Here is a 24824-nt window from a genome sequence, read left to right on the forward strand (position 1 = left end):
GACCCCCGACCTCCTGAAGTCCACAATCATCTCCTTTGTTTTGCTGACGTTCAGGGAGAGGCTGTTTTCCTGGCACCATCCCGCCAGGACCTTGACCTCTTCCAGGTAGGCCCTCTCGTCGTTGGCAGAGATCAGGCCCACCACCACTGTGTCGTCAGCAAATTTGACGATTGTATTGCTACTCCGCTGAGCCACACAGTCGTGTGTGTACAGGGAGTAGAGGAGGGGACTCAGAACACAGCCCTGGGGGGCCCCTATGTTGAGGGTGATGGATGAGGAGGTGCAGTTGCCTGCTCTCACCACCTGGGGTCTGCCAGTCAGGAAGTCCAAGACCCACTGGCAGAGGTCATAGCCCAAGCCCAGGTCCCTGAGCTTGGCTATGAGTATGGAGGGGACTATGGTATTGAATGCCGAGCTGTAGTCGATGAATAGCATTCTCACATAGTTCCCCTGCCTCTTGTCCAGGTGTGATGCTGCTGTGTGCAGCACATGGGATATGGCGTCCTCCGTGGACCTGTTGGGGCGGTATGCAAATTGCAGGGGGTCCATGTTGATGGGGAGGGAGGAGCAGATGTAGCCCTTTACTAGCTTCTCAAAGCACTTCATGGCTATGGAGGTGAGAGCTACAGGGCGGTAGTCGTTGAGGCAAGCAGGCTTGGATTTTTTGGGTACAGGGATAATAGTGGACTTCTTCAGGCAGGTGGGGATGACAGCCTGTTCTAAGGACAGGTTAAATATGTCAGTGAATACTGGGGCCAGTTGGTCGGCACAGACTTTTAGGACGCGGCCGGGGATGCCGTCCGGACCTGCTGCCTTCCTGATATTCACTTTTTTAAAGGTCCGCCTCACCTCATGCTCTGTTACCCTGAACACTGCGCCTCCATCAGCAGCCGACCCCCCCCCCCCCATTGCCGAGGCTTGTGAGCTGGTGTTGTTATTACCAGCATCAAACCTCGCATAGAAGGTATTGAGGTCGTTTGCTAAGGAGATGTCACTGTTCAGTTTGAGGGAGGCGCCTTTGTAGTCTGTCATCGTTTTGAGCCCCTGCCACATAGCTCTAGAGTCAGCTTGTTCAAACTGGAGTTCAATTTTATCCCTGTAGCGCCGTTTGGCCTCTGACACTGTCCTCCTTACGTTGTGTCGCGCCACCTTGTGGTCATTCATGTTGCCTGCCACTAGGCCGTCATTGTATGCTTTGGTGCGCTCTCTCAGAGCTTCACGGACGGATTTGTCTACCCAGGGTTTTTGATTTGGGTAAACTTTCATTTTGGTAGTGGGGATTGTTTCTTTCACCCTAGTACAGACATAGTCCAGCACTGTCTCCGTGTAGGCATTAATGTTATCTGTGTCGCGGAACACAATCCAGTCTGTGTGGTGAAACACTGACCGGATCGTCTCTTCTGACGTCAGATCCCATTTCTGCACCTCTCGCGAGACTACGGGAGTACTTTTAATTCTCTGTCTGTACTTTGGTGAAAGGAAAATGGATGCGTGATCTGACTTGCCAAAGCCACTATCAGAATGAGCCTTGTAGCCACCTTTAAATTGCGTGTAACAGTGATCTAGGATGTTACCGCCTCTGGTGTTGCAAGTCACATGCTGATAGAAGTCGGGCAATACCTTTCTCAGATTGGCGCTATTGAAATCTCCCAGTACTAAAATGGCGGCGTTAACGTTAGCCACTTGTATTCTATTTACCTCGTCGTGTAGTCTGGAGAGCGCAACCTTGTTGCTGGCTTGCGGTGGAATATACACTCCGACCAGGACGATCGCCGTTAACTCCCTCGGGAGGAAGAAAGGACGACACTTGATGGTTATATATTCCAGTTCTGGGGAGCAGTGGTTGGATAATTCCTTCACGTTCGTTGGATCACTCCAATTTTTGTTAAACATGAAGGCAATACCTCCTCCACGTTGTTTACCGGACTCTGATGATGTCCGATCCTTTCGATGGATAAAGAAGTGATCCGCTGGTTGAATTGCGTGATCTGGAACCTCCGGTGTGAGCCATGTTTCGGTGAAGCAAAGGACATTGCAGTCCCTAACGTCTCTTTGATATTGAATCCTTGCTCGGATGTCATCCAGTTTATTTACTATGGTGGCTTTACCTTAGAGCAGGGGTTCCCAAACTTTTTCAGCTCGAGACCCAAAAGAGAAATTTGGTGTTTCCCCGGGACCCAAACTTACAAGAATACATCATGAATTGCCATAACATGGGCGGCTGGGTAGCGCAGCGGACTAAGCGCCTGCCTACCACCACAGAGACACTGGTATCGAATCCAGCTGTCAGCGGTACCTCCGGCTTGGTCGGTCGTCCATACTAACACAATTGGCCTAGTTAGTGGGTGGGAAGCCGGTGGGGTGTGTATCCTGGTCGTTGTAAACAGCGACTCCTACAGGTCGGTCGGGGCGCCTGCTCAGCGAGGGAGGGAACTGGGGGAGGTAGTGTGATCCTCCCACGCGTTACACTTCCCCAGTGAGAGTCCTCGCTGTCAGGTGAAAAGAAGCGTCTGGCTGACTCCACATGTATCGGAGGGGACATGTGATAGTATACATTAGGGCTGACCTTCGAAGCTTTTTTTGGCAATCGAAGCTTCGGGGCTGAGCTTCGATTTTAATTCGAAGCTTTGAAAAAAAAATTAAAAATCTTTTTACTTTTTTTAATTATTATTATTATATTTTTTTATCTTATGTTGTGGGACTTGTACAGCACTTTGGTAAACTTTGTTGTTTTAAAATGTGCTCTATAAATAAAGTGGATTGGATTAATTAATTAAGTAGCCCCTTTCGTGACTGTGACGCAGCCAATGCTCAAGCCCATGTCCATCCCATTGCCGTTGTGTCCTTGGGCAAGACACTTAACCTACTTGCCTCGTATGAATGTGTATGCATGTGAATGAATGTTGGTGGTGGTCGGAGGCCGTAGGCGGTGATTATTCGCCACGCTTCCGTGAGTCTGCCTCAGGGCAGCTCTGGCTGCAATTGTAGCTTACCACCACCGGTATGACTGTGTATGAACGAATAATGGACTCTGTGAAGCGCTCGGAGTCAGAGAAGAGCGCTATATAAATCCAATCCATTATTATTATTATTATTAACAAGGTTTCACTCGGCTGCGCTGCCTGGGTGCAGTGGGGCTGCTCTCACACCCAACGACAAGACATTACATAATTATGTTGCAACCTTCGTCTATCAAGCAAACAATTATATAAATATTTATATGTAGTTGATAGAGACAAAAGCAGAATTCGACTTAATTAAGCACGTTTTATTAAGACATATTTTTATATGGGTCGGGACACTTTAAAAAAGCAGCACAATGAACACAAATCTGTCCGACATAGTCTTAAATAACAAACGGCATTGCTTCGCTTCTTCGTCGACATGTCTGCTGCACATGTCCTTGTTGTTTTCAACACAGATAATCTCCACGTGCTTGTTGTAGAGAGGCGCAAGATTTGAGAAAAAAAAAGAAATAAAAATTATTATTATTTTTTTTTAACTTCGATTTTTTTTTAATGTTCGAAGCTTGTGCCATTGAACGAAGCTTCGAAGTATTTAAGACAGCCCTAGTATCTATCAACCCTCCCTAGACAGGCAAGTGGGGGGCAAATGCGCGCAACGACCAGGAAGGGAGGGAAGGGAATTGGCATAACGACTAAATTGGGATGGGAGAAAAATACAGAAAAAAGGGGGAGAAAAAGGTAGATAAAAAAAATGTATTGCCATAACATACATTTAGAAACTACTGATAAAGAACACAACAAACCATGGATTTCAAATGTATATGAAATGTATCTATTTAATTATAAAAGTACATCACAGCAATAATCAGAGTGTAATGTTAAGTTGCTCACCACCTCATAACATATGTACATACAATTTTGTAACACTTTTAAATGAACAAACATGTTCTACTATCCTTTCTATTTCTCACCCCTTTTTCAACTCTCCATTTCTTACCCCCTCCCTCCGTCCCTCAACCTTAAGCCCCAACATTGAGCAACATTCTGATTAATTTGTACGGACTTATTTTAAAAATCTACTGACCTGACATCATGCTAGAAGGGGTATAATATTTAATCTATGGCACAATGAAATCTAATGAGAGGTATGTGGCTGGTTGAAGTTTTCAACCAGCAGATCTATTCTGGGCTTGGTTTTTGAAAGTGCTATTCTGAGGTCATGCTGAGCATTTAGTCTGTTTCTGTATTTGTTTTTCAGGTATGCTAGAGTAGAAAACCCAGATTCACATAAGTATGTGGTGCCAAACTGAATCAACACATCTACAGCTTTTCTATTATTATTATTTTTATTGGCGACCCAATAAAAACGGAACCCAGAGTTTGGGAAACACTGCCTTGTCTCTGTGTATGGTGGCTTTACCGAGGCCTTGTCTCTGTTCATATGATCCGTAATTCATTATAGTTCATTGTAAAATAGCGACATTAGTGTAATTATTGTCAAACCCTATAAATATAGCATGAATGCAGCATGGTTTATATATAGCGTTATCGGAATACTACGGGGTGTGCGTTGACTGCGCTCCGCAGGGAACTGTTTTCAGAGATAGCAGATAGGAATGAATTAATGAATGAGGGGCAGCCGCAGTCTAATTGCCGAGAGAACATAATATTAACTAGAGTCCGCTACCCGAGACACCTCCTTCATTTGTACCGCAATTTGGCACCCAAATTGGAGCGTGGAACAAAACGCACAAATGCCATCCCTGTGCACATTCAAGTCCTCTCCACCCTCGGGTCTTTGGCCACCGGCACGATCCATCGTGATATTGGAGATGGATTGAGCAATGGACTGTTACTGTACCACCCATGTAGCCAGGGCTGTACAGTGCGATGATATCGTCGCGAATTGCCCCTTTAATTGGCCGTTGCGATTGGTAAATATTATCTGGGGGCGGGCTTGCGAGTAGTGCTTTCAAGCCTTGGATTCGCATTTCACTCCTAAATTATCCAAGGCGTGTGATGACGCGATGACGTCACTCATGCGAGCTGAGCAGTGAGCACTCAGCAGGTATGATCAGCGAGCTGCGGCGTCTGCTCCTCCTCAGCGCTCTCGCACCCGTGGCTGTTGTAAACACTGGGACCTCGGTGAGCCTGCCAGCCGGCTAGCTACTGATAGCTATCAACAAATTCTCCAGTAAGTCTAGTAGTGCATGATAGCTTGCGTTAGCTTACTGTTCAAAACGAAACGTCCCATTAAACTAAATAGTTCAGATAGCTCCGTCCTGATATCAATGTCTTATAACACTGAGTCGATGCGTATTCGAGCTGAGGGCACGCTGTATAGTCAATAGGGACCAGCTGCAGCGCCGGAGAATCCTGGCCGTAGCTGGAGGCTACAGTATAGGGCCCAGCTGCAGCTCCGGAGAATCCTGGCCGTAGCTGGAGGCTACTCAGTACACACAGACAGTGGAGCTGGTTGCATATAGCGAGCATTTAGACTTGTTGCGTGGTGGCGATGTCTCGCAGATAATACAACTACAAGTATGATTATATAATATATATATTTTATTAAAAAAAAATTATATAACATTTTTTTTTTTTTTTAAATCAAAAACAATCGATATAAATAATGGTAAAATTGTTATTAAAAAATGTGCCCCTAAAAAATATTTTTTGCCCCTAAATTTCTCATTTAGGGGCAAGTGTGCCCCTAGTGAAAAAGCTTAGCGTACAGCCCTGGTAGCTGTCAAAGCTCCATCACAAATTCAGTTATGTGAATAGAAAGGGGTTCCACTCAGTCAATGTTGCGATGTGCATTTGCCTGATACACGCATACACTCTATCAGCCTACCCAGCATGTAATACGTTCTTTGTTAGAACTCAACTCGTTATTATTTTGCGCATAGATTGCAGAAATACGGGAACGTTTTGATTATATTTAAAAGGCTTTGACATTGTAAAACGAAATAAGTGGAATTTCGAAGCTGTAAGCAGAATACAAGTCATATGAACATAGGGCTGGGCGATATGACGATATTATATAAATATCGGGTACAGTTCATTAACGATACACTTTTTCAACGTATCGTGGATATCGTGATGTTTTGCCCAAGAGGATTGTGTCGCGTCAATCTGTCCACACGTTACTCGTTCATATCTCAGCCTGTGCTGAGATATGCCCATTCCGCGGTCTGTTAATAAAGTTTTCAATCAGACAGATGTATGGAAAGGCTTTTATTATAACATTCGTTGTAGTAAAATCATTATGCCTCATTTAGCATCCTGTGAAGCACTGGTCTCCTACTCGACGGCCGCGGGGAGCTAACGTTAGTAGCTTTGTTGATGTTCAGTGTTCACTTCAGCACACGGGACATTCAGGAAGTCATAACGCTTGCCGATTGGTGCTAAGAACAGCAGGGCGGGTGCAAGCGGTGTGACGTCATTGGCAGACTCGACTGTCAATCAAAATGATTATGTTTCCGTCAGAATGAATGAATGAAAACTGTATTAAAAGGTTGCAGAATGGGTACAATACAGTACAGGAGGATGAAGACCAGAAAAAGACTTTCGGCTTTTTTACATAAGGGTCCTCCATTTTCAATTCATCAAAACATTTAGAGACATACATATATACAGTAGTTTCATAAAAATGCTAAAATGCTATTTATTGATTGATTGATTTAAAACTTTAACATATTGCAGAATGGGTACAGTACAGCTCAATACATACAATTGTTAAGGGGATGCAGACCAGAGAAAGACTTTAGTCTTGTTTACATCAGGGTCCCCCATTTTCAATTCATCATATTTCATATCTAAATCATATAATATCTCATATGCAATATATAATCTAATAATCTAAATCTAATATAAAAATGCTAAATGCATGGGTATTTTATTTTGTCTTTAATGTTAGCTTGCAAACTCAAATACTGTCTTGGTAAGCCTCATAATGAATTGTTTGGGGTAAAAAAGAAAAACATCGTGATGTGTATCGTGTATCGCCGAAAGGTCAGAAAATATCGTGATATCATATTTAGGCCATATCGCCCAGCCCTATATGAACACCCACGATATAGTGTTCTTCCCCCTTCCTACTGTATAAGAAATAATTTAAAACGCATTGCAACGAGAACAGGTTATTTGTTGAGTTTATGTGTATTACAAAACCCTTACAATAAATGTGTCTTAAATGAATGAAAAGCATACATGCTCTGGATACAGGTAGCATGCATCGTGTGGGTGATATGACTTGTATTCTGCTTACAACTTCGAAATTCCACTTATTTCGTTTTACAATGTCAAAGCCTTTTAAATATAATCAAAGCGTTCCCGTATTTCTGCAATCTATGTGCAAAATAATAACGAGTTGAGTTCTAACAAAGAATGTATTACATGCTGGGTAGGCTGATAAAGTAAACTGTAAATAAAATAGCCTATAACATTATAGGATAGGCTATAATAGCAGGGGTTCCCAAACTTTCTTCCCCAGAGCCCCACGTTTCCTTGGAGACATAGGAATATGATATGATATCTGGGCGGCTAGGTGGCGCAGTGGGCAAGGCGTTGCTACCAGCTTGGCTGGTCGTTCATACTAATACAATTGGCAGTATTATGGGGTGGGAAGCTGGTGGGTGGGGATTGGACGTTGTGGACAGCGACTCCTACAGGTCGGTTGGTGCGCCTGCGCAGTAGAATCAGGAAGCAACGAGGGCGGCGTGTCCCTCCCACGCAGACCCTCGCTGCTGAGAGATTGCGCTGTTCAGGTGAAAAGATGCGACGGCTGCCTCCTCGTGTACCGGAGGGGACACGTGATGCAAGGCTTCGTCCACATTGCAGCCGGCTTGTGGGAGGCATGGCCAACAGCGTTCGAGACAGGGGAGGGTAGAATTGGACAATACGAAATTGGGGAAGGGAGAAAAATTAGATAAAAAAAAAAGGAATATGATATGATATAAGGTATACTAGTCCGTCAGCGAGGAGATATAGCCCACAGCGGATAGCCATTAAATACCATTTGAGAATATAGGCTATTAAAGCAAAACATCGGCCTATAGCCTATACATATTATTTAATGTTTTCATAAGCGTAAAGATACAACAGCTAGATTAACGATCAAGTTAGTTTACTGTATGCAGGCTTCGCAGGGCTGTGCCATGTGTTATATATGCGCAAGTTACTGTTGCATAATGTAGGTAGGTTATGCTATTATATCTAATTTATATAGGCTACCTAATACCGACAACAAAATAGATTGTATGCCTCTACAAATCATATTATACCCGGTAGCCAATCGAACAAAACGAATAAAGGCATTCATATTCCAGCATGGTTATAATGACCAATGACACCAACGCCAAACAGTGGTCAATGGTCTTTATTAGTATTTTGCGCAGTCCAGGCAGAATTTCAGCAATGGTCTTAGGGAGTCGTTGATATCTGACATCACCGTGTACAAGTCCGCCAGCCTGTCGCGTATTTCTCCCATAACACGCGTTGTCTTCTTGGTTCGACAGTGCGTTAAATTAGTTGCTTAGACCTCCGTGAACAATCTCGCTCGTGAAGTTTCTCAGAGGTCGCTCGGGAATTCGGCGTCGCAAAAGGTATTCCAAGCTACTAGGCTGCGCATCCAGAATCCAGCTAACTGGAAACTCCATTGAAAGTTAAAAAAAGAGTGCACCGTTCTGCCACAGGGCACACTGCATTATCGAGACAGCGCCCCTAAGAGGATCTGGCCGGTAATGCACTTTTCAGAATTCGAAGAGGAGGGTAGATCTGCAGTGCAGCTCGGTGACATAGAGTAGGTTATTACAATGGAATAAAAGCCAAAACAACCTTGCCACGGACATGTCCGTGGTTGGTCCTCAACCGTTGGATTCGAAACACGGATTTATCCGTGGTTGGCCCCGAAACGGTTAAGAGGCCTTGTCTCTGTGTATGGTGGCTTTACCTTAGAGGCTGTGTGTCTGTGTATGGTGGCTTTACCTTAGAGGCCTTGTGGCTGTGTATGGTGGCTTTACCTTAGAGGCCTTGTCTCTGTGTATGGTGGCTTTACCTTAGAGGCCTTGTCTCTGTGTATGGTGGCTTTACCTTAGAGGCCTTGTCTCTGTGTATGGTGGCTTTACCTTAGAGGCCTTGTCTCTGTGTATGGTGGCTTTACCTTAGAGGCCTTGTCTCTGTGTATGGTGGCTTTACCTTAGAGGCCTTGACTCTGTGTATGGTGGCTTTACCTTAGAGGCCTTGTGTCTGTGTATGGTGGCTTTACCTTAGAGGCCTTGTCTCTGTGTATGGTGGATTTACCTTAGAGGCCTTGTCTCGTGTGTATGGTGGATTTACCTTAGAGGCCTTGTCTCTGTGTATGGTGGCTTTACCTTAGAGGCCTTGTCTCTGTGTATGGTGGCTTTACCTTAGAGGCCTTGTCTCTGTGTATGGTGGCTTTACCTTAGAGGCCTTGTCTCTGTGTATGGTGGCTTTACCTTAGAGGCCTCGTCTCGTGTGTATGGTGGATTTACCTTAGAGGCCTTGTGTCTGTGTATGGTGGATTTACCTTAGAGGCCTTGTCTCTGTGTATGGTGGATTTACCTTAGAGGCCTTGTCTCGTGTGTATGGTGGATTTACCTTAGAGGCCTTGTCTCGTGTGTATGGTGGATTTACCTTAGAGTTTCAAGTTTCTTTAATAGTTGTCATACAGAAGTACAGAATACTTTTATACAAAATGCTTCTTACTGTTACGCTCCAGAGACTGTGCAAGACAAGATAAGTATGAAATAAAATAACATAGTATAGCATGTAAATTAGAAGTAAAAAAAAATGAGGTCAGTGTTCAGTATAGACATATGTACAATGTTCGATGCAGAATGGACGTAACTGAGTTACCATATAATATACAATACTGTGCAGTGTACTAATATACAATACTATATAGTGCAAGGCAGAAATGGGATGAGGTGCAATTTAGGTACAATTTACAGTAGGTGTACGAGTTGTAGTGCAAATCCTTTATCAATAAATATAAAGTGTGTTTGTGTGGTCTAAAGTGTGGAGAGTGGGTGCTGCAGTGTGTTGTTTGTTTAAGTGAGTGTGTGCGTGTGGGTGTGTGTGCTGTGTGCATTTGATGGTTGTTGCATAGTGTTTATTGTTCGTTTAGCAGCCTGATGGCCTGGGGATAGAAGCTTCTAGAGGCCTTGTCTCTGTGTATGGTGGCTTTACCTTAGAGGCCTTGTCTCTGTGTATGGTGGCTTTACCTTAGAGGCCTTGTCTCTGTGTATGGTGGCTTTACCTTAGAGGCCTTGTCTCTGTGTATGGTGGCTTTACCTTAGAGGCCTTGTCTCTGTGTATGGTGGCTTTACCTTAGATGCCTCGTCTCTGTGTATGGTGGCTTTACCTTAGAGGCCTTGTCTCTGTGTATGGTGGTTCCTCCAAAGACGAACAGTTTGAGTTTGGCACTGACCACAGCCGCGTTGCTGACGCCGTCTCTCAGAGGAGCCATCATCGTCCACTTGTTACAGAGCGGGTCGTAGCGCTCCACCTAGCATGATACACATGATACCTAGCATGATAAACATGATACCTAGCATGATAAACAAGATACCTAGCATGATAAACATGATACCTAGCATGATAAACAAGATACCTAGCATGATAAACAAGATACCTAGCATGATAGACATGATATAAATTATACCTAGCATGATAAATAAGATACCTAGCATGATAGACATGATATAAATTATACCTAGCATGATAAACAAGATACCTAGCATGATAGACATGATATAAATTATACCTAGCATGATAAACAAGATACCTAGCATGATAGAAATGATATAAATTATACCTAGCATGATAAACATGATACCTAGTGTTACAAAGGGTCAGATTAAACCGAATATATGTATTTATTGATCGATATATATTGCATAGGATTTGTATATCGTCTGATATCCCTTGTGTATTCTTTGTACATATACACGGAATATCCCTTTAACCTAGTACAGACCATAATATTTCGTTCTCCTATTGGAAGCGATCCCCTAGGCGCCAACGGCCATACCCCCAATGCCGAGTTCAAAGTCACCGCGAAGACATGTCTGTACATGCCCGGCTTTGCCCAGGAATACGAGACAGAAATAAGGTTGGCACTAGATTATTCACCGTACGTATAAATACGTCGCAGGTGGATACAGCAGTAGTCTTAGTAACAAGTTGAAGCCTCACACCACGATACAACGTGCTGTGAAGTGGGCCCGTTTTGCCCTGAAATAGAGTCTTGTCTTATCCTAATACGTTCGTTCAACGTATCGTTCGTTCCTTACTAGTAAAGCCTTCATCACGAGTCAACGACCAAGTGAAGCGAGCAACCGTGCATCTAAATAGAGCACTTAGGCCTAACAAAAATAATAGTTGGTTTCAGGTTGGTTGTCAGTTTGGCCATGGGTAGGTAGGGAATTTATTTTATTTTATTTTTTTATTTTATTCTTTCCCACGGCGACTATGGATAGGGAATTTCTTTATTTAATTAAAATGTTCACAACAACATGGATGCATGTACTCTGCCAGCATGTTTAATATCCATAATACTAAATGTTTGACTAAGATTTCTATGAAACTTTATTCTAAAAAAAAAAAAAAAAAAAAAATCGGATTTTTTTTTTTTTTTTTTTTTTTTTTTTAAATATATAATTTTTTTTTTAAACTCATAAAATATATTGGGTCGCACCTAAATCGGCAGGGTCGGTCGGCAACCTGAAACCAACCATTATTTTTGTTAGGCCTTATAACCGCGTGCGGATAGGATAGTAACGTGTCAGAGCTTAGTGGAATAACGTCAAGTTCGACCTAGTTAATGTGAAGTACCGCGCACCGGAGAATCTACACCGGTGAATGCAGAGCCCTTTTCCGGCTGGATTATTATTATTATTGCTTTGGTCCTGTGGATGTTGGAGCGGAGAAGAATCGTCTACACCCCACTACTGTGTGGGATTTACCCGTGACGTGAGGAACATCACTCGAGCCCGTCTCTTGGAGAGGCTGGCCGGCTTTCACCTATGCTGCACGCATACTTGGATTACAGCTGCTGCTTTTCGTCTGCTGATCCAGGGAGTAATACCACCTCCCATAGCAGGAGCTTATTGAGTCCCCGTTGATCCAGACTTTGCATTCGAACATTTCCTCCCCCTGCTGGCTTACAACCGGTGGGAACCCCCTACCAGTATCTCCCGCTGCCTCCCCAGAGTACCATAGATATAATTCCTAAGATTCAGGTTGTATTATTATCTCCTGCGTAATATGATAATGGACATACGTTATTGATTTGCCTACGCACATTCCTTTGCCTTATAAGCGCATCCAAAGTAAAGTATATTATGTACTATCATTGCTGCTAATAAATACTTAAATCCAGTTTTGTGTGGAACCGAGTCATTGTGGGAAGTGTTCATCATAAGATACCTGTGTACTGTATGGCCAGTAGTAATGTACATAAGACGGTAGTGGTTTAATGATACCATACTTATTAATACAGTCAGGGAATTGTACCCCTCAGTTACACCTAGCATGATAAACAAGATACCTAGCAGCATGATAAACATGATACCTAGCATGATAAACATGATAACTAGCATGATAAACATAATAACTAGCATGATACTATGTTATTTGATACTTATCTTGTCTAGCACAGTCTCTGGAGCGTAACAGTAAGAAGCATTTTGTATAAAAGTATTCTGTACTTCTGTATGACAACTATTAAAGAAACTTGAAACTTGATAAACATGATACCTAGCATGATAAACAAGATACCTAGCATGATAGACATGATATAAATTATACCTAGCATGATAAACATGATACCTAGCATGATAAACAAGATACCTAGCAGCATGATAAACATGATACCTAGCATGATAAACAAGATACCTAGCATGATAAACAAGATACCTAGCATGATAAACAAGATACCTAGCAGCATGATAAACATGATAACTAGCATGATAAACAAGATACCTAGCATGATAAACATAACTAGCATGATAAACAAGATACCTAGCAGCATGATACACATGATACCTAGCATGATAAACAAGATACCTAGCAGCATGATACACATGATACCTAGTATGATACACAAGATACCTAGCATGATAAACATGATACCTAGTATGATAAACATGATACCTAGCATGATAAACATGATAACTAGCATGATAAACAAGATACCTAGCAGCATGATAAACATGATAACTAGCATGATAAACAAGACACTTAGCAGCATGATAAACATGATACCTAGTATGATAAACAAGATACCTAGCATGATAAACATGATACCTAGTATGATACACATGATACCTAGCATGATAAACATGATACCTAGCAGCATGATAAACATGATACCTAGTATGATAAACAAGATACCTAGCATGATAAACATGATACCTAGTATGATACACAAGATACCTAGCATGATAAACATAATACCTAGCATGATAAACATGATACCTAGCATGATAAACATGATACCTAGCATGATAAACATGATACCCAGTATGATACACATGATACCTAGTATGATAAACATGATACCTAGCATGATAGACATGATACCTAGCATGATAAACAAGATACCTAGCATGATAAACATGATACCTAGCATTATAAACAAGATACCTAGCATGATAAACAAGATACCTAGCATTATAAACAAGATACCTAGCATGATAAACAAGATACATAGCATTATAAACAAGATACCTAGCATGATAAACAAGATACCTAGCATGATAAACATGATACTCCAAGCCCACATGACTGAACTCAAACTGCAAAGAAACAGACTAAGAAATGAAGTAAACTCCATGATCAAAACTGCAAAAAAGAATTTCATCAATGACAAAACTGAGGAAAACAAAAATAAACCCTGTGAACTTTGGAAATTACTCATTAATCAACTAGGCTGCAGTAAAAAACTTAAAACCAGATTTTCAAACATAAACATAAAGACGGACAACACGCTCATATCACAGACAAGCTGGATGTGGCCAATTAGGGCTGGGCGATATGGCCTAAATATGATATCACGATATTTTCTGACCTTTCGGCGATACACGATACACATCACAATGTTTTTCCTTTTTTTCCCAAACAATTCATTATGAGGCTTACCAAGACAGTATTTGAGTTTGCAAGCTAACATTAACACATTAAGGACCAGCCACGAGTTTATACGGGTTTCGGTGCCATGCGTTGTGGACCAGAGGCACGTATATAGCCGTGGCAAGTTGTTATTGTTTTATTCCATATTAATAACCGGATCAAGATCCCCGATCGGCTCTGCAGATCTACCCTCCTCTGTGGAATCGGCAATATGCAATACCGGCCAAATCCTCTTAGGGGTGCCATCGCTCCACTGCAGTATCATTGTGGGCGAATGGAATTTTTTTTTACCTTCCAATGGAGGATCATATTACCCTGATCCGAAATGAACATCATGCACCGTGTATTACGTTTCAAATCGCAGATTTCACCATGGAATAAGAGGATTTATCATCAACCAATGGATATATCGATCTACCAGATGCCGATCGATAACGGGGAAAGGCTGGAGGGTATCCCACGGGCACATGGTAAGACCTTTATCACCTAATTTACAGCCGGATCGGACCTTTCTGTGCAACGCAAGCAGTCTATCAGTGAATGTGACTAGTTACACGGACACTGTATTGGTAATCAATAATACTAATCGACGTCCCCCGCCGCCCCCCTTTCATCCATACATGCTTTGGGACAGCCTGGATCATATGCAGTTTGTGTTATTTCTTTAGCATATATAAAACGGAAATGCCGTTGAATATAACGTTAGTAGCCTTTAGCTCCATAACTAGCTTTCCAGAAAATACATACCAACTAAATCTGCGATAAAGCTTATATTCACGGCGCTATAAAATGACAACCTACCGATGCATTTTTTTTCTTTAAGCCATTTTGAAGGGACGGTTTATGCACTGAATTGACAATGAGAATGGACAGATAGCAACACTATAAAGTATAGATATAGCTGTTACAAAACCCACATGTTTGTTTACATTCCCCGGTCCTCTAGCCACTAATTAGACTAAGCCCATCGGTCGTAAAAGTGTTAACACTTTGGATGCCACGGATGACATAATATGTGTTAGCAGTCCGCCCCCTGAATGCCCACCACGACAATTAGCGTGATTTTTTTTTAATTAGCGATCTGAATTCATATTTCATCAACCGAGTCTACCGTTGGGAAACCAGCCCCACCAGGTGCTCAGATGTGAAAAAAGCGCCCCCTATCGTCTCCCAGATGGTAATGCACCCTTTTGGAATGGACTCAATGAAAATGGATGAGAAAAAAAAACTCCTGAATCCACATTTTACTTCTCACGCATGTACCCCGAGCCGCTCGGAGTCATTGTGGACCATCAGAACAGCTTGTAATATGTCTTTACAGTACGTAGCATTGGATCAATAAAAGGATCGATTTTTGGAATGGCGATCAGGAATTGGAATAATCTTTTTGGATACCATCTGATCTCAGGTAAGGAATCTATTTTACCAGTCTTAGGATAATCAGACCTGTTTTCACGGAGATATAAGCTTTTCCCCTATGTGTGATATGGCTGTTTGGCTGTGCGAGCGATCAGGAACTAAGATAATCGATTTTCAGCTCGCGGCACCAGCGTGCATACGTACATATATACTATCGATAATCTAGCGTTTATTTGAAAACTATTCATAAATAGGCAGAAAAATTACAACGTTCTAGAATATTCCAGTACAGGGCGTTTATCATGGAATCTTTTTATTTTCCTTGAAAACGAGGGCTTTTCAAAATGCTATAAAACGGAAATTAACCGATAAAAAAACAATCCTCTTCGACAATGTTGACTGGAAAATGAGTCATTGATAAGCGACGGGCAGATTAGACAGATAGCCATAATTTAAAACATAGATTAGGCGATATTAACGCTAACATTGAAGTGGTTGATGGGCATTCAAGGGGGTAAAAAGGAAAACACGGCCGGCTCTGAAAGTGTTAAAGACAAAAGACCCATGCATTTAGCATTTTTATATTATATATTAGATTTAGATTATTGGATTATTACGAAAGTCTTTCTCTGGCCTGCATCCCCTTAACAATTGTGTGTATTGAGCTGTACTGTATTGTACCCATTCTGCAATCTGTTAATAAATCAATCAATCACCTGCGCAGGGTTTGCACGCGGATTCTGCTCTGTCTTTGCGAGCTATCCACTAAAGGACATTGCGCAATGAGATACCAGCGCAGACACGCCCAGTATATGTGGCTCACGGAGCAGTCTGCACCCTGCACTCCTGACAGCGCTGTTGGGAGATGTGTGTGTGTGTGTGAGTGAGAGACGGAGAGAGAGAGAGAGAGAGGTTGTTTCATTTATAACAATGTAAGCGATACAATCTGTCGGTCGCCTCGCTTAAAAAGTCGGCCGCCTGGCAAAATCACCCGCTGTGTGCGTTGCATTATTGCAAACTAAAGAAATGTGAATTCAAGAAGTTAAAACAAAGTTTAGCCTATTAAATTGTTTTAGAAGCCTATAGTCAATGTTCCGACTCCCGAGGCATATTGCCTTTTACGCACTGTTTAGCCTATTAAATAGGCTAATTGTTTTTTCAGCCTGTTATTCGTTTTAACTTCTTGAATTCACATTTCTTTCGTTTGCAATAATGCAACTGCAAGCCAATGTTCCTAGGCATATTGCCTTTTACACTGTTATTTTTCATTTAATAATAATAATAATAACTTCATAATAATAATAATCATGACGTTGCATTACTGCTGATCAGCACGCCTATCAGAAATAAATGTTTACTGTATTGATAATCTCAGAACCAAGCATTTGAAATTACCTGGTTTAGTGCTTAGCTTTATTTTTCTAATAGTGTTCACTGCCAGACTTGGAGCAAATCACGCCACGTTGCGAAGGCTAACAAATTATATACTGTTCATAAGATCTATTTTCTGCTGTTCCAACAAAACATCAATCAACTAAATCTGTCCATACGTCTGTACAGGACGAAATTTATAGGATTGATTGAGCTGGCGACCAGTGTCTTTCGGTCTCATTTAAATTTACAAATTACAAATTAAATCTACTGTTCACTCATCTCACCTTACATCAGTTATTGTGTTGAAGTATGGGGGAATACTTATGGGACCAATATAAAACCATTAGGGCCTATATATACTACAGAAGAGGCCTGTAAAAATCACACATAAAGTGAGTTATCGAGAACACACAAATACATTATTTATTAAATCTAGAATAATTAAACTTGAAGACATGGTTAAGTTTCAAACAATGTTAATTATGTTTAGGGCAAGAAATAATACACTGCCAGAAAAACTACAAAATCTTTTTCATTTAGAAAGTGAGTTTAGTAGGAGAAAATACAATTTTAAACATCAGTTTGCACGTACTACACTTAAACAGATGTGCCCTTCAGTTATTGGTGTAAAGTTGTGGAATTCTCTCCACAGCGAGCTTAAGGGATGTAATAGTGTTTATAAAATTAAAAAAAATTATACATTTTTTTTGTCAGTATTAAAATCAAATGTGATCTGAATAGTGAGATTTTTTTTTTATTTATTATTCTTTATTATTATTATTATTAAATTTTTTATTGTTTAACTGTGGATTGTGTGTTTCTTGTATAATGGTATACATTATTATTTGTGTAAATTAGGTTGTACGCCGACCATTAAGTAAATACTTGTTTAGTTTAGGAATAAGGGGCAGGTAACTATAAGATTTATTCTTCTTCCTGCTCCTTTTGTCCATGGAATGATATTTATGATTGTGTAATGAAGAAACTCTGATTGTATGATTCCATATGGCAAATAAAAACTCTGAACTGAACTGATATTCTCCTTCGAAATATTATTTCACGGGCACGCCTGGCATTACGATGCCTGCGTCTGGAAACAACGCTGGCAGTGACGCTGGCATGATGACTCTCTATAGCGCTTAAAGGGGAACTCCACTTTTTTTGGAAATTAGCTTAATTAACATCTTCCCTGGAGTTAGACAAGAAGATGCATACCTTTTTTGTCTCTGTGCGTGCATTTTAGCTTTGGGAATAGACGCTCCGTTAGCATAGCTTAGCTTCATCACTGGAAGTGAGGCAGGACAGTAGCCTTACAGTGCCTTACAGTGTATTGCAAGGTCTGACATTGACCAAACTTGATATGCATGACCTTGGTGGGCTCTAGGTCAACTCCTGAAAAGGGGGTCAATGTCAGACTTTGCAATCAAAAGTTAGGGGGCTAATAACCCTTGCCATAATTTCAGTGCGCCCCCTAACTTTTGATTGCAAGGTCTGACATTGACCCCCTTTTCAGGAGTTGACCTAGAGCCCACCAAGGTCATGCATATCAAGTTTGGTCAATGTCAGACCTTGCAATACACTGTAAGGCACTGTAAGGCTACTGTCCTGCCTCACTTCCAGTGATGAAGCTAAGCTATGCTAACGGAGCGTCTATTCCCAAAGCTAAAATGCACGCACAGAGACAAAAAAGGTATGCATCTTCTTGTCTAACTCCAGGGAAGATGTTAAATAAGCTAATTTCCAAAAAAAGTGGAGTTCCCCTTTAAGGATCTGCGCTTATTTACCACCACGTCTGTGAAGACGGCGGTGCGTCGCGTTAACTGGTCGGTGCAATTGGCGGGGCTGTTGTGGATATCGAGCAGATTCCGACGAAGCCATTTACATAGAAAGGGGAACTTGTTCCGCCCATATTACCTCCTTTAAATACGCACCAATTGCACCGGATGCAATGCTGACGGAACGCTTAATTTGTATTTTGTGTCTATGCCTCATTTCTGTCTTATCTTTCCACTTCCTGATATCTGCCAACAGCCTGTCAGAGTGCAGACTGCTCCACGAGCCAAATGCACAGGGAAAAACTCCACACATAATGTCTGCGCTGGTATCTCATCGCACACTATCCTTTAGTGGATAGCTCGCAAAGACGGAGCAGAATCCGAGTGCAAACCCTGCGCAGGTAAGGGTGCAATTCCCACCGCGCAATCCATTCTTAGTGGATCCCGCCCTCTGTGTTTACATACTTGTGCTAGTTAATGTTATGCACAAAGAGTACATGTGATTAGGGATGGGTACCGAATTCGGTACTTTTGAGGTACCGAACCGAAACACGTCGGTACTACAGAGTATCGATTCAAGTGAGATACACATTTTTTTTTTTTTTACCTTTTTTATTTTCATGTCAACGTTCACACGCACAATATATGCTTACCTAGGATTTGACTTGATTCAACAACAAAGCAGTCAGAGCAATGGCAAACCGAAAACTGTCGAAATTGAAGTTATTTGAAGTTTGGATTTTTTTTTCACGACTGAGGTAGGTAAATTACATTTCTTTAGACTAAAGTACAGAAAAAAGGTACTGTTGGGTACCGGTATCGATTCACAGGTACTGAAGTGTTATCGAGACAATGAAGACAACAAGTTGCAGACTGGACTCAAGTTTACTTGGTTGACATAGCGACGCTCATACATACTGGTGCACTCTTATATATTGTCCGGGTTGCACACCGGCATTATATGGTACCTACTGCATATCACTACATCCCCCCTGTTTAGCAGCATCGCCCCATATAATTAGCGGAACACTCTTATGTCAATAGTCCACTGAAATCACATCACCAAGTGCAAATCCCCCCCCTTATTTAGGTTTACATTCACCCCCCAAGACCATAATGATAACAAAGCACCAGAGTCCCCCTGACGACCCAGCCTTGTGCTCCTGGTGTTGTTCTGGCCCTCTGTAGTGGGCACCTTCCGTGCAATAATGTGTGCTCAGGTCACATAGTCTTTGTAAAAATCTGGTCTGTTCACAGCCCTCCCACATCTTGTGCGTCTTGGTCCTGGGCTATTGGGCACTTGTGTAGTACAGGGTGACATCGTAAGTGTTTCCGGTGGGTCACTCTGCATTGTAGGTGTTTCCGGTGGGCCCTCGTGGGTGTCCTCTTGAAGCTGTGGCACAGCAAAGTGTGTCTGTGTTGGACTTCTCTGCATCTGTGGGATGTATAGCTCACGCAGGTGGCTCCTGCACCGCCTGACCTGGTTGCCATTTGGTGTTTGTACAACATAGCTTCTTGGCTCAATGCATTTTTGTACAATGATAGCTGGATGCCATGTCCCTCTATCCTTGTTCAGCACAGTCACATGCTGTCCGGGGCAGAGTGGGGGTAATTCTCTGCGGCAGCTGCGGTCGTGATGCTCTTTTAGGTCCGCTGTTCTCTGTTCCATGTGAACCCTATGCTCCTCCCTGCCTGGCTCTGCCCGACTTGGCAGCAGGGTGGTGACAGGTCTCCCAAATATCAATTCTACTGTCGATGGGCGTCGCTCTGACCTGTAGTAATGCCATCTGTAGATTGCCTCCCTGTTTCAGGGTTTTGGTCACAATTGATTTGATGTGTCTCACGTGCCTTTCAATGAACCCATTGCTCTTCGGGTAATGGGGAGAGCTTGTGATGTGTTTGACTCCCCAGTCTGTTACAAACCTTTGGAAGGCCTGCCCTGTGTACTGTGGGCCATTATCTGTTAGGATCTCGTCTACTCGGCCAAACAGTGACAGGTACATCTGCATTTTTTGTGCGACTGCATGGCTAGACACATTAGGCATTTCATCCACCAGTGGATATTTGGAATACCTGTCCACAGTCAGAAGGAACTGGCGACCTTTGACCTCAAATAGGTCAGAAGCGATAGACTGCCATGGTTTGGATGGTATGTGGTGTGGGTGGAGAGGTTCTTTTGGGTTTGCATCTTGATGTTCCACACACACTCTGCAGGATCTGCACACCCTTTCGATGTCATCATTCATTTTGATCCAATAGACACTTTCTCTGGCAAGGCGACGCGTTTTCTCAATCCCTTGGTGGCCCACATGTAACTGTTTCAGGATGTCCTCAGTCATGGAGTCTGGGATGAGTACCTGTCTACCTTTGAATATGACTCCTGCTTCCATTGCGAGCTCATCCCTGAAGGACCAGTAAGCACGCAGGTCCTTCGGCAGGTCTTTGATGTGCTCTGGCCATCCTAGGTGAATGACTTCTTTGAGGGCATTAAGTTTGAGATCCCTCACTGTTTCTGTACGGAGAGCGTCCTGTTTCTCAGGGGAGACGTTTATTAATGCAATGGCATATTGCTTCTGATCCTCGATCTCCATATCAACTCCATCAATGCGCTCATCTAGCTCTATGTCCCCATGGTTTTCTGGGTTTGGCAACCGGCTGAGGGTGTCTGCCAGGATCATTTGAGTACCGGGTCGGTACATGCCTTCATAATTGTACCCTTGTGTCTTTATCAGCATGCGCTGGAGTCGTGGTGGTGCAGCATGCAGTGGTTTTGCACATATGGTCACGAGTGGTTTGTGGTCTGTTACCACGAGAAACGATTTCCCATATAGGTACGTGTGGTATCGCTGCATCCCATATACAATGGCTAGCATCTCTCGCTCTATATTGCTGTATCTTGACTGGCAGTCAGTCAGTGTCTTTGAGCCAAAGGCGATGGGCCTGTTGTTCTGCACCAAAGCAATGCCCAATCCCTTCTGTGATGCATCCACTTCAAGGGTTAAAGGTGTGTTTGGGTCATAGTACTTCAGACATGCATGCTCGGTGACCGTAGACTTCAGGTCCTCGAAGCATTTCTGGTGGTCAGTGTCCCATATCCATGGAGCTTCGTTTTTTAGCAGCCCCCTCAAGGTGTGAGCCTTATCTGCAAACTTTGGTATATAGGGGGACAGGTATGTTAGCATTCCCACGAATCTGTGCAGATCATCTTTGTTTTGGGGTGTTGGCATGTCCCTGATCTTATCTGGGTCTGGCATGATGCCCTTGCCTGTGTACAGGTTGCCGAAGAAGGAAATGCTGCTTTGTTTTATGGTGCACTTGTCGCTGTTGAAAACAACACCTGCCTCGCCAGCTCGTTGCATCAGGTTGGTCAGGTTCTTGTCATGCTCTTCCTCGTTTGCTCCATATACTGCTATGTCATCAGCTATGCTGACCACACCTTGGAGCCCCTCTAGGATCTGGTCCATCTTGGCCTGGAAGAGGTCTTGAGACACACTCAGACCGAAGGGTAAGCGCTTCCAGCAGTACCGGCCAAATGGAGTCCGGAATGTTGTTAGGAGTTGTGAGTCTTTATCCAGGTGTATAGACCAATACCCTGCTTTTGCGTCAAGCTTGCTAAATATTTTGGCATTAGCAAATTCTGGGTTTAATTCCTCCACAGTTGGAATTTTGTGTGGGCATCTCCTAAGGCTGGCATTCAGTTTTTGAGGATCTAGGCATAGCCTAAGGGAGCCGTCTTTTTTCGTGCCGTACGTCAGACTGGAGCACCAGTCTGTGTGTTCTTCCACCTTTCTTATTACACCTTGCTCCACCATTTTATTCAGCTCTGATTTTAGCTTGTCTTTGATGTGGATACTGCATTTCCGTGGTGGGTCAATGAAAGGTTCAGCATCCTTTTTCAAGAAGAGCTTAGCGGTTCCACTAAAATTGCCTAATTTATCAAACTGGTCTGGGTAAGCTTTCTTTAGCTCCGCAATGTTTGATATCCTCTTCAGTGGTTTCTGGCTGTTGTTAACCTTCTTGTTTACTGTATCAACATTGACAGTTACCAGGTTTAACAGCTCACTGGTTGGCAGTCCAACTACAGCTGGACCTGGCACATCCACAACATAGAACCTGGCATTGATCCATTGTGAGTCTTTGTACTGGCATGGAATGTCGATAGTACCCATACAGGGAATCTGATGACCACTGTATGCCGATAGCCTCCTGTAATTTTTCCTCAGCTTTTCCTGCGCACACGCATCCTTGCCATACATCTGTCTGAAGGTGCGTAGTGGAAGAGTATTGCCTGATGCCCCTGTGTCTATTTTTAGACGGAGTGTATGTCTGTGGCCTGGTAGGTCAGGTGGTCTCACGTTCAGTGTTGTGTATGCCTCTTCTCTGGGTGGCTTGCTCTCAATGCTGTGCATGCACTTCTCACTGATGGTGATTGAGTAGAATTTTGTTTGGTACTCCCCTTCTTCATCAGCCTCTGTGCTGTCTATAGCATTGATATGGGACTCACCCCGCTGTCTGTGGTAACTCCTGGAGGCCTGTTGTCTGTCCTGTCTTTGTGGTGGTGGTGGAGACTTGCTTCTTTGGCTTTGACCGAAGCGTTGTTGTCCCTGCCGCTTGCTTTTCCTGCAGCACTTCGCCCAGTGGCCTCTGGTACCACAGGCAGAGCATTCATCGTTGAATGCAGGACATTGACGGGGTTTATGGCTCCTGCCACAGTTTTGGCATATTCGCCCTCTGTCCACTGCATGTATTTTCTCACCATGTGACATACCCAGTTGGTGTAACTGTTCATTTCCTGCTGATAGGGCTTCATATTTCCGCCCCTCTTGTAGCACCTCTTGTAGAGGATGGCCTTTGGGTTTGCTGTACAGGTCATTCCTCAGAGCATCGTGGGGTGTGCTGGCAATGATCAGCTCCATTAAACGTTCATTGAGCTCTTCATCAATAAACTGGCATTTTTGAGCTAATGTTCTGGCTCTGGTCACAAAATCATCAATGCTTTCGTCTGTTTTTTGTCTATATTGCATTAATTGGAGCCTATGGATTCTAAAGTTAACATTCAATTTTAACTGACCTTCATAGAATTCCCATAGTTTGGCTGGCTTTTTCTTGTCAGCCTCACTGAGTCCACTAGCATTCAGCCGTTTCAGTCCTTCATCTCCAATGCCACGACATATTTTCCGTGCCTGTTTAGCATCGCCGACTATTTCCTCATCTTCCAGGTAAAGAGACAAGAGTTTTTTTGTTTAAACAATGAAATAGCCTCACCCTGATCCGGGTCGGCCCAATTCATTGTTGGCAAATGTGATGCCATGACGTCTTCTCACTCGGGTTGCGCTTCCAGCGTGTGGACTGCTGCTGTCAGGTGTCAGCTGTCAGATTGCTTCATTAGCGCCGAGTTAGCGCTGACGGAGTGACGGGTTTCCTACTACTGCCGATGCATAATTATCCTCAGACAATCTCCCATCCTGCTTGTAGCAATCCACTACTGTTACCGCTGTCACCATGAAGTGTTATCGAGACAATGAAGACAACAAGTTGCAGACTGGACTCAAGTTTACTTGGTTGACATAGCGACGCTCATACATACTGGTGCACTCTTATATATTGTCCGGGTTGCACACCGGCATTATATGGTACCTACTGCATATCACTACAGGTACCGGTACCGTATCGGTTCAAATGTGAAAGGTACCCATCCCTACATGTGATGCCAGCAGCAAACTGGTATCTTGTTCTCTCTGGTGTGATCAGCAGCATAGATAGATAGAAAACTGTATTGCCATTTCAACACATGGTTGATTGGGATTTGTCTTGGTGCCAAACATACAGTAAATACAGTATAAAAACATACAATATAAAAACACACAAGAATACATGCGATGCAATCCCCACAATAGAAGTATTTCACAAACAATAAAAAAAATGCTACAGTACCTAAAAGAGCTCAGTGTTCCAATTTAAAGTGCATATTGCCTTAAAGTGCCTGTCGGCTGGTGCTAGCCCTTATGGTACAAAGTGCCTGTGCATTAGGACTTGAGTTCAGGTGACGGACAACCTCTGGATAATGTGCTATTTTAAAAAGATCTAACTGGTCTGACCTGCTTTAAGGAGACAGACGGCGACGCGGGGAACACTCCAGCTATGGCCGTGTGACCTCCAACCACATAGAGGCTGTTCTCCAGCTCCGCTGAGCCAT

At 43.0% G+C, this 24824-nt stretch overlaps 1 protein-coding gene across 1 annotated transcript in view; it reads right to left on the minus strand.

The window, feature by feature from the left end:
- The window catches only part of LOC311230101 (kelch-like protein 25), a 120072-nt gene that overhangs the window by 20430 nt on the left and 74818 nt on the right, over positions 1-24824 (minus strand). The window contains 2 exon segments of the mRNA XM_084316258.1: positions 10351-10494; positions 24727-24815. Coding sequence (XP_084172384.1) covers positions 10351-10494; positions 24727-24815 — 233 coding nt within the window.

The sequence above is a fragment of the Notolepis coatsorum genome (assembly GCF_963971535.1).
Source record: "Notolepis coatsorum genome assembly, chromosome: 6".
Classification (NCBI taxonomy): domain Eukaryota; kingdom Metazoa; phylum Chordata; class Actinopteri; order Aulopiformes; family Paralepididae; genus Notolepis; species Notolepis coatsorum.